The 18,279-nt window shown below is 41.3% G+C and overlaps 1 protein-coding gene across 1 annotated transcript in view; it reads right to left on the bottom strand.

Annotated features, from left to right (window-relative positions):
- Positions 1 to 17,873, bottom strand: part of STAB2 (stabilin 2) — an 88,794-nt gene extending 70,921 nt beyond the window's left edge. Inside the window, exons 1-9 of the mRNA XM_052789692.1 lie at positions 17,552 to 17,873; positions 12,427 to 12,560; positions 11,480 to 11,595; positions 7,395 to 7,480; positions 6,503 to 6,572; positions 3,984 to 4,079; positions 3,554 to 3,679; positions 1,415 to 1,611; positions 302 to 435 (exon numbers count right to left, since the gene is read on the bottom strand). Of these exons, the coding sequence (XP_052645652.1) occupies positions 302 to 435; positions 1,415 to 1,611; positions 3,554 to 3,679; positions 3,984 to 4,079; positions 6,503 to 6,572; positions 7,395 to 7,480; positions 11,480 to 11,595; positions 12,427 to 12,560; positions 17,552 to 17,635 (1,043 nt within the window). The 5' untranslated portion in view covers positions 17,636 to 17,873. The remainder of the gene's footprint in view (positions 1 to 301; positions 436 to 1,414; positions 1,612 to 3,553; positions 3,680 to 3,983; positions 4,080 to 6,502; positions 6,573 to 7,394; positions 7,481 to 11,479; positions 11,596 to 12,426; positions 12,561 to 17,551) is intronic.
- Between the last annotated feature and the right edge of the window lie 406 nt (positions 17,874 to 18,279).

Raw genomic sequence — 18,279 nt, 5'->3', positions numbered from 1 at the left:
CCATGCTGCTTGCCCTGAGGAACAGAAGAGGTCTTGGTCCTTTTTATTTACTAGTGTAGAAATGACCTCTGGGTGCTATAAAAATAAAACTTAGTAGGTATTAGCAATTGGACTGATGAAATCAAACACTATGCTAATTGGTTGACCCTAACCCCATTAAATCTTGTAATTTGTCCTCGGTAAAGAAGCCATTAATGATAACTTCAGGAGGTGTTTATCCACTGGATTTGTTTTAGTGGTCTGTTTACTAGGGGGAGGAGGGAGAAAATGGGCGAAAGCTTCAGTAAGCGAAAAGACTCACGTAATCTGTCCTGGTGCAACCATTGAGCATTTAGCTTTTTTATGGCACGTGTTGTTTGTTTCACAGATGTCCGTCATGCTGCATCCTTTCCCAGGTACAAAGTTTGTGTAATGCTCCTTGCATTCACAGTGGGACTAAATCAGAAGGATGGGAGAGGGGAAAGAAAAATTAGACATGCACAAATTGTGGATTTTAGCATATTTTCTGGAACTAGGGTCTAAAGACAGTAAGCTTCCAAAGCCTTAGTTAATCACCTGGTGAGTTCAGGTGCAAGTATAAAACTTATCCATATTTATACAACTCCCTTCTATGTTTTATCTGCTCCAGAAAACTACTGACTCTCAGATAAATTTCCTTTAGATAAAACCCTTTAGATTCACTTCTGTAACCAGAGAACATTTAAAATCAGTGTCGGTAGGTCAAATTTTTTACCTCTGTTTCCACAGCCCTCTGCCTCCCAAAACGAGTGCCAACGCATATTATTAACAAGCGAGGCGTAGCAGCACTTATATGAACATGAACTGCAGGATGACCCTGGATGACTGACTCCCTTTTTGGCTCTTCAGGGTATCCAGGCAAAACAGGCATGGTCTTCTGAAGTCTCGCGTTCTTGGTGGCAGGAGTTTTACACATGGAAACCTGAGCCAGTTCCTGACAGTGTGAATAATATGCAGCCTCTATATGGTGACGTTTATTGGTAGTCCTCAGAGACCCAAATTAATTCTTTCCTAAATACATTCACTGTAGGTATTTATCTGCGGTATCTGTGTAAGAAGCCTACTGGTCTTACAAACCCCCTGTGGTCAGAGAGAGAAAATTTAGCTGGGAGAAGCTTCATTTCGGGGAGGCAAATCTGAGCCAAAATATTCTAGGAAAAAGCACACTATTGCCATTCCCATTTTCAGAGGGGAAAGCACCATGTAGATGCATAGAGAGGGAGGTAAAGGGACTCACTCCTGGTCACCGGTGGGGCTTATGCCAAAGCTAGGAGTAGAGCTTGGCCTCCCTGAGACCTGTTCCCGTACCCTCACGGCTTCTTTTCAGCGAAGAAAGTGTTATACCTTCCTAGGCAGTTGGCATAAGAAATGTCTGGGACACCTGTTCAACACTAACCTTTCCTGGACCGTCGTATATGCAAATGGTAGACTGTGCAGGGCAATTCCCATATATTGCTTGGCAAGGGTCTATGGGTAAGCAGACTTGACCATCCCCTCTGTAACCTTCTCGACAGGTACACTTGTGCCGATTCGGTCCGAGGTAAATGCAGTCAGCGTTAGGATCGCAGACCTTTTTGGAGCATGGGTTGATAGCTTGTGAAAAAAGAAGTGAAGTAAATGAATTACTGCCCACAGTTCTGAAATTGAAGACGAGGGTATGCCAGAGCACCTCCATGCCAAACAAAGCCCGGGTGGACTAAACTTCTCATAACAGCCAAGTCCAAGGTATTGTGGCAGCATGAAGAGAGAAGGGAGGAATGTGTTTATACCAACATAGCAACCAACTGTTTGCTTTTGACCAGAAATAATCACTTAACTTGGCAAATTGAGTTATAAACAGATTAAAACATGTAATGTGCTCATTAAAATATCATAGCTGTTTCCCTGTTCTCTGGTGGATTTTAACCAGAGAAGGTCAGGTAGGTGATAGGAGGTCTGTACAAGCTTTAAGCGTGTTAGATGAGTTGGAAAATATTTCTCAATACAACAGGCCTTCACTGTTTTCTTTCCGGTAATTAAACAATATAATGTCATCCGTTCAGCTATATGGAAAACTGGCCAGCAAGTGGTTTAGTCAAGTCTTCCACACTGTTTTAGTTTCAGGACTGGACTGGAAGCTCACTAGTTATTTCCATGAGCCCTTTTTTTCAAGGCAATGGCATTGTTTGTCCTTGTTCATAGTCCAGCAGTGCTTGGAGAACACCTGCTCACACCTTTGCGTCCAGTTTAGGATATGGTCAAGCACACATTGTACCTGGAAGGTGGCAGGTCCTGGACTCACCTAAAAGGTGGTGTTGCTAATTTTCTTCCCCTTTCCTCCTCCCTTTCTTCCACCTCAGCTAGGACTGAGAGAGTTGGCAATGCTCAGCTTCACTCTTTCAAGCCTTCTCTTCTGTTCTGGTGTGAAATCACATGCGTACACACATATTCACATGCTCAAATTGACCACAAGCAATGCCACCTCCAAGCAGCACATGGGGCAGCCACTGCCATCCTCACTTAGGTACTTAGCTGTGCTGGAGTTGCTTGTCCTCTGCTTCCCAGCCAGTCAAATATAAAAGACACTGGCTTAAGCCACAGGTGACCCTGGTATCTAAAGGCATTGGGACAGAGGAGCAACATCCACGCAGACTGCATCAATACAAAACCAGAGAGATGTAGGGATACTAGCATCCTTCTCTGCTGGTTGCTGCAATTTCTTTGTCTCTCACTTGCCTATGCTGCCTACTAGAAGAACATCACATTCCCTAAGGAATGACTTTCTGATGTCTTGCTCTTGGATGGTGTTCAAGCCTATTCAGAGAGGGTGACACCATAGTTAGGACCAAGAGGACTGAAGGTAAATATTCCCAGACAGGATAAGAAGTATTGTACTTGTGGCCTGATCCAAGCTGACATTTCCTAAATAGCTGGTGCTGTAAGACATAATGTAAGTAGAGGAAAGAAAATCTGAACTCTTGTAATAAAATTAGAGTATTCAATGGCAAGTTAAGGAGTCTATAAAGACAACTTTAAGGTAGACTTTTACCTCTAGCTGAGATACTCTTAGCTTTTTTTCATGAAAAATAGGGAAGCTAAAATGATGTTTTCTTGCCTGTAGAGTTTATGCTTAGTGATGAAGCTGAGCCACCACATGATGGATATTCAATAAATATAAGCCCTTGGTTGCTGTTGTTTATTTTTATGGAAGCAAACTATAAGGTTGAACTTTAGCAAGTAGAGGAACGTGATGGGAATGGATTTGCAGGTACTAATGACCCAATATCCACACTATGTATTTCAAGGGGGTTTACTAGCTTTAGTCTGGTTGCATGGACTGAAGCTTGTTAGCAATTGGAATCATGTGCTTCTGAAGCACATTTTAGGGTTTAGTTTCATCCTGAAGGAATCTAGTTGGTACACGTAAGACTGTTTTGTGATACGAACCCAAGAACAATTAGATGGTGAGATGTGGTTCAAAAGGGCATTCAATATCTGAACTATAATACCAGTTATGTTGTATACAAAGAACTCGGTGGGCATGAAAATTACTCACGTTCACATTGTGTACCATCCCCATGGTAGTTGGGCAGGCACGTGCATTGCAGTTGTCTTCCATCCTCACCTGAGGCAGTGCATCTGGAGTTTTCAGGGCACCGCAAGGCCTCGCATTCAGCTATTGCTGAGGGACAGAGTGCGACAGGTTAAGCTGTGTCAGCACGCTCTGCCAGGAGGCGTTGCGTTCTGCGGTATACTAGTTCAAAGTACACCTGATCTAGGGACCATGGATCCCATTGCTGTCATCATTTTTCTGGTGATTGAAGTGGTGATGATGGCTATGGGAGCCCACACACAGCGTTTGAGGTCTGGTGTACATTTGGTTGCTCTAGAGTGACTGGCCTCAGTCTAATTTTACATTCATCCTCACCAATTCTAATGGTATCAGAGCTGTTGAATATATCTTATGTAGAAAACAATCTACTTACGCTGATCACAGCTGAGCCCTTTGTATCCAGACAAGCAAATGCATCTTCCATCCCCTGTAATTCCACTGTTGCATACTCCATGAACACAGTTGCAAACTATATGGAGAGATGGTTTGGCTTTACTGAATAATAATGGTGTTTGGAAAGACATCATTAGTGTTTATGCATAGCAAATAGTGTCCTGGCCAACAACAGGTTAAATATTACAAAGTGTAATGTTTCAAAACCAAGCTTTGACCTGAGTTCTTGAATTTATAGGATTCCATTAATGAGAAGGTCAATACTCACAGCTGCATACATCAGTAAATAACATACTGATTTTTGCAGGCTGATAATAGCCCGAGGGCTTGAAAATCTTCAGGACACACACTATAAACACCAAACTGACTAGCTGCTAATACCATAAAACTTGTAAAATTTGACATACAGTCTTGAGCCAAAATTGAATATTATGTGTAACACGGACCTTTTTTATAACTATTAATAAATTGCTCATTTTTGCTTCAATTCTGTTTGCCTCTCCCAAACACCTCCAAAAGAGATGAGTTTTGTGAGGTGTGTGTCCCCCCCCAATTTATTTAGTTAAAAGGATAATTAGGCACTGTGTAGGTCTCAGGCTTTTTTCTCTCCTATTCCTATATTCTGTCATTTCTGGTTATAAACCTTGTGACAGTATGCGCACATGATTCCCTATTCAGAGTCCAGGCAACTATGAGACCCCTTTATAAGTGGTTTCTGAAGCCTTATGTATACTTAAAAGGCTTTATAGTTATAATTGTTTCAATTATGATAGTGATGCTTTTTAAAAAGGCCCTGTACAATTAGACTCAGAAAAGCCTCTAAGATGTACAGAGTTGTATTGGTGACTTCATGTTTAAGCTGCAGTGATGTAGCGTATCCTCTTCCCTTTGCAAACGTGTCCTGTGTTCATGCAAATCACCTACACTAATTAATTAGTAGTATTCTACCTACGTTAGTAGTCCTAACACAAAAACCAGGAGCATCCAAGGCATTGCTGAAAGGCAATTAGTCATAAATGCACAATATTTATAGGTGCTTAGAAAACTTGGACGAGTTCAAATATCTGAAAGCTGAAGTGTAAAATATTGCTTAAATTAATATGCAGTTGAATCCTCCAGTAGCTTCTTGGAAAATAATTACATTTATGATATTAAATTCATTCAAGTACTCTATTTTCATGAAAATGTTGGCTCAGTTACATTTCTGTGTATCAACACTGGCATCCAGTGGACAGCTGGTGGAAAAAGGGCCTTTTGAGTCAGCAGTGGTATAGGAGTAGTGTAAAAAGGCCAACACAGATCATTTAAAGTGAGGCCGTTTGTGACCCTTTTTAGAAGTAACTTTCTGTACATCCTGAGGAACAAAAAGAGTTTTACTTAGAGATAAATAACTATTACCACTTAAGAAAGAGATGTTTCTTAATATTTTTTTTTTCAGGCAGTTTTCTGATGTATCGCTTTAATGCTCAGCAGGGGTCAGGAAGGTAAACAAAATACTAGAAATCATTAAGAAACAGGCAAAACTGGAAAATATTATACAAATATATACAGTCGAGATACATATACATTTTAAATAGCGCACATAGCTCTGATCCCTCCCTCAATGTCCTGCTTCTCCTAATACAAGTATGGCCAACCAATGAAATCCTCTACCAGCCAAAACCCAAAACTAAACCAAACCCATCCTTTTTCACACTTTTGACTGAATTATGGAGCTCCCTGGCACAGGATACTGTGGAGAGTAAAAGCAAATTGGACTCAGAGCCAAGGAAGGTAATTTATGGAGGATGGATCCAGGAGGAGCCTTTAAACACTAGAATTTGAATGCAGTCTCTGTCTGCTTTTACTCTTTCCCTGGATATCAACTATTGGCCTCCCATAGGGGATACTAGGCTAGAAGGACTGTTGGCCTGATTCAAAATGGACCTTTTTGAGTCAGATGTACTGATTTAAGTACCATGAGTATTTCATGCCTTAATACAGATGGTCCAGTTTGTAGATGTATTTAGAAACCATACCAAAATGCTGTAAGCCACTATAAATTATGCATTTGATATGTTCCCACCCAATGTTTTAAGAACCATAACAACCTCCCGTATTTAGATCAAATAAATGCAAATCCATAATTTAGGGTGAAAAGTGGATAACGCAATAATGGGCTAACAGGGAAGCATACCTCCAGGACACGCAGATGATTCCAATCCCTAATTTATTTGACTGTTGGCTATAAAAAAAGTATTCAAGACAAGATTAAGATATTTTTGTAGCACTACACTGAGAGTGTTGTCTGTACAGTCCTGAGTTGAATCCAGCCCCACTGTGAATGAGGAATTGAGTAGCTGCCTATTTTCTTTCGCTGTTGTGTTCCCTGAAGCAGACAGCAGCTCTTGATAGGAAAAACTCAGACCCTCTACCCATTTCACTGTGATTTCTTAGTGTCTGAATACAGATTTCACCCACCTTCTTTTCCATGCTTCAATAAAGAAAGCTCAATCTTACCTGATGTGCAGTAAGGACCAAAGAGATTATCTTCAGCACATTTTTCACAGGCTGTCCCACCAAACCCTTTCTGTGAATTATAGAATGGAAATCAAACCGTAAGTTTCTCATCTACCTCTCTACAGATTGATACGCTTGGCAGCCTGAAAACAGCATCTTTAGCTGCCAAAAGAAAATAACACAAAAGGTTCAATCAGCAAATCAGAAATAACTACTGCAATCTAGAAAACATTGTCTTTTGAATGATTTCCCCCCCCGCCTTTTTTAAAAATAATTTTTAGATCTTATGCTTCAAATCAGATGTTCTGAATATCAAGTTAACAATAAAGAACAGTAATCAAGCCTAATACCTAAAGTATCCTTACAATTGTTAGCTTGTATTTTCTGACTATTTCTCACTCTGTCTCTCTTTTACCTGTCCCCAGGAGATGTGCTTTTGATGTAATGGAAAGATTAACCAGTAGAGGGGGAGGTAGAAAAGATTCATTTGAGTTGTTGTTTTTAAAAATCTTTTTGGCTGAAGTTATTAAGCACTGCACATTGCACCCTCAGCAAAGGGACATTGTATTGAGAGTGTAGTCCCAAGTATAAGTACTTTCTAATTAGGGCAAAAAGTCATAAGTAATAGCACAGTCTAAAAAATAGAGGAACTCAAAACACCTGTTTCAGGAAGGCAAGATGGAAGAACTTTTTAATTTCACCTGAACATGCTCAAGTCTGTAGAAATAATAGTGTGAAGATTAGTGCAATCCAAGCAAAAAACAAACTCCAAGCAGATCATCTCTGCTGTTTCTGAAATACTTTAATGCATTTATACAATGTAATATGCAGTATTTCTTAGCAGAGCTTACGTGCTATCGTTACATTTTTTCATTTAAAAGAAAGGCCGTACCTGACAAGTGCATGTTCCATCCCCATTTATACCCTGGGAGCAGCGTCCTCTCCGGTTGCATGGTGACGCAGCTCCTCCTGGACATGCTAGAAATGACAATGTTTAAGCCATCAGCCAGCTTGCTCTGACCCTTTTGCTCCCCTTGCACATTAGGGGGGACAGCCTCGGGGGCTGCAGGGTTTTGGGCCAGACAGGGACCTCGAGTGACGGCTGCTGTTTTGCAGCTGCCCAAATCTCTTCATTAGAATCTCAGCTTCAGCAGAGACCATCACCCACTCTAGTCTGGGAACTTAAGCTAGTGACTGTGATCAAAGGACTGCACAAAAAATAGTTTTCTTATTCTAAAGTACCACATTGCTTTTGTCCCTGCTAATCCATCTCTATCTGCAGGCACTCTAAACTGTTAGCTTTTTTGATGCAAGCAGAGTCTGCCTGACCACTTCTTCTTTATGTTAATACAACTCTGGTTGAAAATTTGCTGTCAGAATTCTATTTGATGCTAAGTTAGAGTTTAAATAAGCCTTTTTCTTTTCCCCACAAATTGCATTTGCTTTATGTGGAAAGTTTTTCCTCTTCCCCGCTGCCTCCCATAAGACTGTGATATTTGATTCAAATGATCTTGGAAATTGAAATTTGGCTATCTCATAACCCACTTCTGTCCAATGGGCTGTGGTCACTAGTAAAACTTGGGTGCCAAAGATGTGCTATGCTTTTCAGATCCTCTGGTGCTAAAACCATGATTACAGGTAGTGGTATACCAGGTGAGACAAACACTGACCAAAAACCCCAGCCAGCAGGAGAGGATAAGAAATGACGACTGTATTTGCAAATGAAAATAGTTTAAATTTTGGTTGAAATTTTTCAATATTCAATTTTTACTGAAAGGTTGCCTATAGGAAATACATATTACAGTAATTTTCAGTCAGATTGCTCTGTCAGGTTTTTCCCCCTGTAGGGATATCCTTATTTTTTATAGTTGTGCAGCCTCTCTGTGGAAATGAATTATTAACTCCCTTCCATAAGCCCTTTCTTCCCATAATTGGAGTTCCCATTAGGTACCATAATCCTGATGCAGGTGGTATCTAAATGTATCAAACTCCTACTGCCCTCACAGGTTCTCTGCTGTACCTTACTGATAGATTTATTGCTTGTGAAGAGTCTCAGTTTGTCATGTGTAGGTGGAGATGGGCAGCACTGGGTTTGTGCTCCCACTGAATAATTTAATCCTGATTTAGAGTGTTTAAGTCATGTGGAAGTTTTCATGAAAATGAATTTGTTTTGGACACAGTGATGAGCAGATAAGTAGATGTGTGTATATATACACCTAATTTTAGTTAAGGCTTTGGCTCTATACCAATCTGTTAATATTTCTTAATTTATTCCTTAATAATGAGTCTGTGAGGTCTGTTGGATCTGAGTAAGCTTCTTGTGAAAAACCAATAAATTTGAAGATGAAAATTTTGGTGCAGTTTATCTCATACTTGCTGAAATAAGAAGTTTTATTAAGAATTGAGATGAAATAGCCAGAATTTAGGTAAAGTAATAAATACATATACTTACAGAATCTTTCAAGTAGCTTTTAGTGAATCTTGTTTCCTGGCTACCGTGTGATAGCTAAATCTCATCTCTAGGGCTGACACAGATGCAAACTGTTTAATATTTGCTCTGAAGGGAAACAATTTTACCTGCACTGATGCTTTTATTTGAATGTGCAAAGACAGAGAAAACTCAGAGTTTATGGTAGAATTTCTAGGAAAACATACTTTAAAATTGCTGACAAAACAGGTTTTTTGCAGTTGGCATTTACCACACTTCCCCTTGTCTTCACTGCCTCTTCTCTCTTGTTTTGATACCACCACCAAGGGACAGCTTTATCAGAAGTTTAACAAATTACCATGTAGTTATAAGAGTTTGGTCAGGCAGATAAAGTGCTTCCCCTGGCCGGCAGGACCACAGGAGGCCGTGACGGGACACTGGAGCGATGCTGGCACAGTCATTTGCCACCACCCTGGCACTGGGGAGAAGCGAGACCTTTGCTTTTGTTGAGGATGTTTTTTGAAAAGTAGTAGGAAAGAGATGCTTCTGCTTAGCTTTGACAGCTGTCAGAGTATGAAGGCCAAATCTTTATATCTAGGCCAAAAGAGCTTAAATCTATCAGCTTTTTTGCCTCGTAGAGTTTAATTCAGCACTTCCCAAGTGTTTTCAAATGCAGCCTCTTGGATTACTTCTCTTCATCTGACTCCCTGCAGGCTGAAGCAGTGGGTAGAACATGTAAAGGTGTATTTTGGACCATATGAGTTGATAGAATTAGGTTTCTTATCTTTCTTCTTGGCCTTCCCCCCCCCCCTTTTTTTTTCCTTTATTCTTGCAGTGCTTTCTACTCAGTTGCTCATACCATGCACCTCCAGTTGGTACCCAGACTTTTTGTTGAAGCCATGTAAATACTTGCCCAGAGTGGGAACCTGAGCTGGGGTAGGGAGCAGCTCCTGCTGGAGCCCATCAGTTACACACGTGGGACATCCAAGCTCCACTAGCTGTGGTATCTGTGGTTGGATGATACTGCCAGTGTTAAAAGGCTGTGCTCTTTTCCCCTGGACCTTCCCCCCTCTGTCCTTTTCCCTTTTTCCTTGATGCCTTTTTACAGAGGGATAGATGTGTGGCTGGTTGGCTTGGGGGGGGCCTTGTGGGGAGGGAAGGGGACAAAGCATCTTTCATTCACGCTGTGTGTTTCAGTGTGTACTATCGTTTAAGGAAGTCAGAGTGCTATTTAAGACCTAATTTTGTCCTTGCCATCAGATGCTAAATGTGAAGTAAACCCCTAGTCAGGGATTTTTCTCTGGCCTCAGGAAGGACCGGCTTTCCTCCAAACATTTCAAGGCACGCCGTATGCTCTTGGAGAGATTGCGAAAAATGCAAAGAGCTGTTTTCTTCCTCCAAATGACAGCAGAAACAATGCCGAGACCTTGATTCTTTGCTTTTTGGGGCCAGGAAGTTTGTCCGAAGGAAGAGAGGGCTTCCTTGCCTCTGCAGCCTCCTTCCCACAGGCAGGGCAGCGAGCTCTGCCCCTCTCCAGAAATACCGATGCCCCTCGCATGGCCTCCCAGCGCACCCTGAATGATGATCATGCATAGCGTTGCCTTCCTCCTACCGGGCACTTAGGCTGCATTTGGTGGAAAGATGGTAAATCACCACATGAGTGGTTATCTTCAGAAGAAGACGTGCCCACACGCTACGTCCTCAGCTATTTGCCTGTCTTTTCTATAGAAGCAGCTGTAAGTTGGGGTTTGACTACTTTGCTTTAGTAGATAAAGGGCTGGTATCATAGCTTGGGCTAAAATGATGTATTTTTTAATCTATTTTGTGGACAAAAGGACTTCACAGACATTGAACCAGACCTTGACCCTGTTAACTGAAGGAGGAAATGCTCTGTCTGGGCAGGGAAACTTCCTCTGCGGGTTTTGATGCCCAGCTCAGTAGCCTGGGGTTTGATGCACTTGTGGAGATGCTGAAAGGCTTTTCCTGAGGAAGGGGTGGTGGGAGGAGAGGTACTCCTGATTACCCCTGCTTCAGTAATGGCCTTTAGCGTTTGCTGGAGGTTCAAAAAACTTAGAGGGAAAAACTGTTTCGAGTTGAGCTGAAAGAAAAGACCCTCCTTGCATCAAAAAGTAAAGAAGTAAAGAGATTTGGAAAAATTTCACACTCAGGTGAGGGTATTTTTGACCTAAAATGAAACATTTAAACTTGTGGTTTGAAAATTTTAGTTTTTTAAAATCTGTTGTGGAGAGCCTTCTGAATGAAAAGTCATTTTGCAGGCATTGACTGAAATGACTTGTTTTGAAAATCTCAAAACCAAGGGGGTTCCCTGAGTTTTCTTAATTTTTCTATGAATTTTTCTTTTTAAATGAAGCTTTGAATATGGGTTTCTCTCTGAATCCTCTGAGTTTTGGCTGAAAACTGCTGATTATTTCTACTCCTCTAATAAGCTCTGAGAAGCAAACTTCTCATGGCAATAGTTTCTGAAAAGAAGAAAAATCACTGCTTTACTTCTACCCAAATTCTATCAAAAAAAAAAAAAAAAATCTTACCCATGCAGTCTGGGCCCCAGTGTCCCTGGCAGCACTCAGGTTGTTCAAATTCCTTCATACAATGATGCCGACATCCAGGAAAAGAAAGCGTGTGTGTTTTAATTTCTAGATAATACCTGAGGAAAAGAAGTTGGAGCTGCTTTAAAGTACTTAAAAGCCTCCTGTGGGGAAAAATGAAATTCTTAACCTCCTCTCCTTTCACTGTCAGACGAGCACTTTAAGCTTAGTTGTATTGATCTGCCTTTTTTTCTTCATTAAAACATAGATTGCACATCGAGGTCTAAAAAGATCTGTGAAGCTGTTTCTTTTGCATAGTATATATTTATCTTTTTTTTCATTTCTGCAACCTAAGCACAGCAGTTTTCTCTAAGTTTTGATCTGAAATAGTATTTAAAAATTATTTAATATCAAGGTTTTTTAAATGCTACGTAAGCTCGAAATAGTTACTTTTCCCCTAAAATACTGCTTTTCTTTTTTTTTTTCAATCTGAAAGGCAAGACTTCAAATTTGTTTTGAGATATTTCTTCCTGCCCTTTACCTCCTTACACCTCCCCAGTTTGAAAAATCTGTTATTTGTATGATAATATATGATATGAAAGATATATAAATATCATTTATATGATAATATATATTTAGCATATTATATATATCATTGATATCAGGTATGCAGAATAAACAAAGAAGTGATTTTATGATATCACGCAAAAGAAAATTGGGTAGGCCATTGATAGCAATGTTTATTTTCCTCTTATACCATTTGCTGATTAACTTTAGGCTTGTAGGCTTGAAGTACTCTCTGAAAGAAGCTTGAATTCTGGAGCTGGTGAAGCCAATGATAAACGTTCCTTAAGAAAATTTCATACAATAGAGCATTTGTAATATGAATTAACATTTTCCAATTCAAGGAGAACAATATTTACGGAGAAAAGCTCTGACAGAAGAGATACCTGCAGTCCGGTATCCCTGTCCCATTGGTAATTTTGGTGTAACCAGCAGGGCACTGGGTTTCGAGGTTTAACGAGCAAGGTACGCATTCAGTTTTCATTCGAATGAGCAGCTTTTGATCACATTGCTTCTTCATCTGTAATAGAAGAAGATTAATTAAAAAGAAAGACAAAGTTCTCTGAGTTGGTTTAACTCTGCCCCCAGTGGCATTGCTGAAAAATGACAGATTTAACTCAGCTTTGTGTTCACTCAGGGCCACAAGCTCTCTATCCTGTTCAGCAGGAGTTCTCCGCTCTGGAGCTAAGCTAGGTAATAGGCCACATATTAGGGCTTTGCAGTAGTCTTCCCTGCACTAAATATGTCCAACCGCTGCCGGATACACCCTACTAAGTGTCCTATTTCTGCTAAGAATGCTTTATCAACAAATGCTAAGTTCAGCAGACTTAAAAGCCAGGTTACTGAGACAGCATCAGCCTATGGAGCGTTAGTTCTAAAGTTGCCATGCAAACCCAAAGCAGGATGGAGAAAGACAAGTGCTGGCAAGTGCCTTCTCCATTCAATGGCAAAACTAAACATAAGGTGTGGAGGAAGTTGCTTGTGGCTCTGTGCATACAGAGCACAGCACAAGCCTTTGTTCCTCTCAAAAGTGGGTTTCGTATTATCAGCATTACCGTATTGAACTAAAGGACTATGGCTGGTATCTTCAAACTGGCGTAAAAGAATGACGTCTAGCTTTGCATTCAAATCTGGTAGAAGTTATGGGCCTGACCCCACCAGAGCACACTGAGAAGAGCAGCCTCCTCTTTTTTTACCTAGAGAAAGCCACAGAAGGAACCTGCCCACTTGGGAGACCCGGCTGTAGTCCTCTAACTCAACTGCCAAGGGCTTGTGCCCCTCGCTGTGGAGGTCTGTCGTGGTTTAACCCCAGCCAGCAACTAAACACCACGCAGCCACTCACTCACTCCCCCCCACCCAGTGGGATGGGGGAGAAAATCAGGAAAAGAAGCAAAACCCGTGGGTTGAGATAAGAACGGTTTAATAGAACAGAAAAGAAGAAACTAATAATGATAATGATAACACTAATAAAATGACAACAGAAATAATGAAAGGATTGGAATGTACAAATGATGCGCAGTGCAATTGCTCACCACCCGCCGACCGACACCCAGCCAGTCCCCGAGCGGCGAAATCCCTGCCCCCACTTCCCCGTTCCTATACTAGATGGGACGTCACATGGTATGGAATACCCCGTTGGCCAGTTTGGGTCAGGTGCCCTGGCTGTGTCCTGTGCCAACTTCTTGTGCCCCTCCAGCTTTCTCACTGGCTGGGCATGAGAAGCTGAAAAATCCTTGACATTAGTCTAAACACTACTGAGCAACAACTGAAAACATCAGTGTTATCAACATTCTTCACATACTGAACTCAAAACACAGCACTGTACCAGCTACTAGGAAGACAGTTAACTCTATCCCAGCTGAAACCAGGACAAGGTCCCAGTTTCAAGAATGCAAATCTGACAAATGACTTCAGAAGGCGGCAAAAAGGAGAAAAGGCTTAGGGTATTGTCACAGCAGTGGCATTGTGTTTTGTGATTGTAGAAATCATAGGTTTGAAAATGTCTATATACCAAAAATGGTGTCTGTTTCCTACTACTTAAATGGTTGACCTATTTTAAAGCAAAAAGTCTTTGCTGAACTCCATCTAATGTTGTTTTCATTTTCTTTCTTCCCGGTGAGTATTTGTAGAAGTAAGTTCATAATTCACAAACAGTGAGAAATGATCTAATGCAAAATACGATCTTTAAAAAAACAACAAAAAGTAATAAATGAAATCATCATTCTTGGAGAGGAGGGACCGTGAAGTGCTCCATTTTCTATTCCAAGATAACCATTCATCCACTGTTCCCTAAGTATGGACCCATTTAGGTGGTCTTAACTCACTCAAGCAATATTGGCCATGAGAGACTTCCTATCTGACACAATAGAATTGAAATGAACTCTCTAAATGGTATTTCAATTAAGCAGTTGTGCAGTCAATTAAGGCAATGTCTGAATCATTATTAGGCCAACGTAAGGAAATGCTTAATATTTATCTTGAAAAACTGTACCTGCCCACTGTGTGTGCATGTATGTGTGTGTATGTATGTAAGGGCCAGTTCTAGCAGCATCATCCATTTGAAAATATTTACATACGTTAATAGTTGTCTGTGGACGTTTTAAGTAGTTTCCCAGATTGTAAAGCCAGAAGAACAATTATACCAGAGGAGCATAATACAGGATAACGGAGCTTCTTGCATGAAATTTCGTTTGAACAAGAAGATTTTTTAGAAAGCATTCATTTGATTTGGAAATGGTCAGTTGTGGAGAAACAAACCACGGTATGTTGCTTCTGTCGCAATTTGTCTGTGATGGTTTTGCTTCAGTCTCCAGCCATTGCTCTTCTGTAGCTTGCACGACAGGTAGCAATCTGTTCTGTTACAGTGCTCACTACTCCCTTCCTATGAATACTTACAGTCTGAGATCAAAGTCCATTTTCTTTGTGCACCTAAACAAATAGCATTTCTTCAATTGTCTGCTATGACTCCTGTTTCCCAATTCTTCAGTCATCCGTCAGCCCTCCTCCGGAGCCTGCCCAGTTTGCCAATAGCCCACCTGGATGGGGAGCGTCAGACCCAGCCTGTCTGGGCAATTCCTGTGTGCATGAATGGGACCTGCACACTCCCCCTCCAAGGTCTTCTCTGTCCCCTGCCTTGGCAAATCCACCGCTAACCCTTTGCTCAGCAGCCTCGTGGCAGGAGCTTCAGGTCATTTGGTGTGCAGGGTGTATTCTAAGCCACCACTTCCAAGGATGGAGCCCATTGCACTGCTGTTACGTGTTGCTCAATGGGTATCCTCCAGTATTTCTGTCCAGGGATTCCCAAACAATGTATGTGCAAATGCAACCCTGTGCTGTCCAGGTAGTATTGGACCTTGTGGGCACGTGTGGGATGCTGCAGCCTCTTTGCAGAAGCTCACAGCTGGCCTGGGCGGGTACACTGGCACCTTGGGCAGGATTTCTACATGTGCCACAGCCTGGTAGTCCTGGATGAAGCCCTCACCCCAGCGGTTTCTCCCCTTGTTAGTTATCGTCCTTCAATGTTTGTGATAGCAGCACATTTCAGTAGTGAAGATTGTGAGGATGTAACACAGACACTGACAAGGAGATTAAGTTTCATGACCTGTGAGGGACTCCACTTGATAGTCATCACTCAGTTATAAGTACATTTCAACATCTATTGAGCTGTCAAATTTTAGTCTTTATAAATGTACTGTTGAAATCTGATTTGGGTAACATTCAAGTATTTGGGTAGTGAAACCTCTTACTGTTGTGTAGATGCATTTCAGGCGTCCTTGAAACAAAAATGAGACCTTTTCCCAGATGTGGGTACAGCTCAATCAGCCATTTGGCAAAGCAGCGGTAAGCGGTGCCATGCTGGGAGGGCCGAGCAGCCTCCCTGCCCTCTCGGCAGAGCCCGGCACCGCTGAAGCACTGGACCGACCCGGCTCTTCGGGCTTCAGGTCTAAGGTGGCTCCCACAAACTCAAACCAGAGCATCTCTGCACCTTGCTTCCCATCCAAAACCACCTCACGAGGCACCAACGCAAGGGGGCTCGAACGCTTCAAGCCTTGCAAAACGCTGGTGCTCAGCACCAGTGCAGCCACCTTAACGGCCCATCCTTAATGAGAGATGACTCAGGCACCAGAGCAAGTACCAACACAGCACAAACACGCAGGCTGGGCACCTTAACTCCTCTGGGCATTTCCACTGAGTCAAATCAGTACTGTTAATGTTGAAGAATCATAAACTCAAGAGTGTTGGCTGACTTTTCTGAGTCTTTAACCAAGTATGCTACTGAAGCCCTGCTCCTCATAGGTGCTCCGTGTAAGCTGTTAAGAGTCTGAGGCTGGATAAATTGCTGGGCTTGTAGGATATTCAGGTTCAGAAGTGAAAAAGCTATTGGTAGGAGTGGCTGAAATTATCTCATCGCAGGAGTTGTCATTGAAAAGGCACTCCACAAAATTTCATTTTTTGAACAAGAAAACTCAGAGATTTTGAAAAGGTAAAAGCTAAATTAAAATAAGTTATACCCTTTCCCTACCACCAGCTATAAAACACTGTTTTGGAATGGTGGGGTTATTTCCATTCTCTCCCATGTCCTCATTTTCCCTTTTTGCTGTTAGGGAAAATGGAAGACAGGTGATTTATTAGTGGCTCTTTTTTTAGAGGTGGAATAAGTTTAACACATTTCCTAGTACGTGTTTGTACTTTTCAAAGTATTTTTCCACTTAAAAACCCAACCAAACAATCAGCAAGTGAATGGCTTCCCCCCCCCCCAATTTCTCCCTGTCCTTTTGTTTTGTCTTCTACAAGTGATTTTTCTCCAGAAGGCAGGAATTTAAAGCCACATGTTGTGAGACAGTTTAGATGAGTGAATGTCTCACTGTTGAACTCCTGGTTCAGATTTGTAACCCAACACTTTCTGCCTCTCTACAAGGGTGGTGAAAACAGATTTTGTGAAATTCCACAGATTGTAGGATTTGTCCATGGCAAATGCACCACTTCCCCAAAAGCCTACAAGTCTTTTACTTAAATTTATAACTTTGTACTATTACTTCCAAAAGCTCAATTCCTTAGAATTTTTTCCCCACCTATCTGAAATAGCATTTCTTCCTTGTGGTTAGTAGAGTGGATAATTTTCACTATGGAAAAATTTCTGCTTTCATCTTCTGACTTATCAGAAATTCTAATGGTTTTCTTTTGTTGCTTTTGATGAATGTGTCAGCTACAGTCTTTTGCCACGTTTGCCATTTTTTAAGAGACTTTTTCAGTGTACTCATGACATGCCCTTTGAGCCAAACTCTCATGTGGAATAAACAGATGCATTTCTGTTATTTCAGAGGACTGAATTACAGAGCTCTTAGTTTATAATTCAGCGTCATATGCATCAGTGACTGTTAAAGTAGGTTTTTCTTCTATAAGATACAGTATCTGATAGCTATTCTCTCTATAACAGTGAAACAACCCCCACCTCATAGTGTAATACAGACATATGATAATTCATTACTTAAATAAAAAGCTGCTTCTTACCTCATCTGGGACTTGTGATGTCAAACACGGTTTCACTGCAGCCAAAAAAGCCAAGAAGAATAAAACAACTGGATTTTTTTCCATTGTGAAGATTTTGATGTTTTCCTTCAGATCCCTCCAGACATGAGGACTAAAATTCTGACGTAAAGTGATTGTTTGTTAGAGATGCTATTTCTTCTACATTCTTAGGTAAATAGTTTAACAGGGCTCTTGCCTTTCTGAAGGAAAATGACTGAAGGATGTGGCATGCGGAGCTTGCCTGCAGGCAGGAAAAATTCCAAAACGCAGGGTATTTGCTGAAAGTTTTCACTGCGAAGCTGAATAAACCCTTCCTAACTGAATGACAGGATATCCTGACAGGGCTCTGTTCATTTATCCCTCTCTCTGAAGCTGTTGACAGCACAAAACCAAGGACACAACTGTTATGACAGAAGATGTTTTCTTCTTTTAGGTGGGCATGGAGAGGGGACTGGAGTAACTGCTGTGCTTGTTGTCATTACATTTGTTCAACTGATCTAAGGCAGAGCAAAGGATCTCTGGAAGCTGGCTCATCGGCCCTAATAACGTAAGGGTGGTTTCCCTAAATGTAGTTCTGGGAGAAGTACCACTGACTTTATCTCAGGAGGCCAAAAGAACATCTTCCAGCTTTGGTTAGCCAGATAAAAAAGGGGATTTTTTTTTTTTTCTCTTTTTGCTATTTTTGTTAAATCATTTTGACTGATTTCCTG

Source organism: Harpia harpyja, chromosome 6 (genome assembly GCF_026419915.1).
Source record: "Harpia harpyja isolate bHarHar1 chromosome 6, bHarHar1 primary haplotype, whole genome shotgun sequence".
In the NCBI taxonomy this organism is placed as follows: domain Eukaryota; kingdom Metazoa; phylum Chordata; class Aves; order Accipitriformes; family Accipitridae; genus Harpia; species Harpia harpyja.
This window is presented reverse-complemented; position numbering and strand designations above follow the sequence as displayed.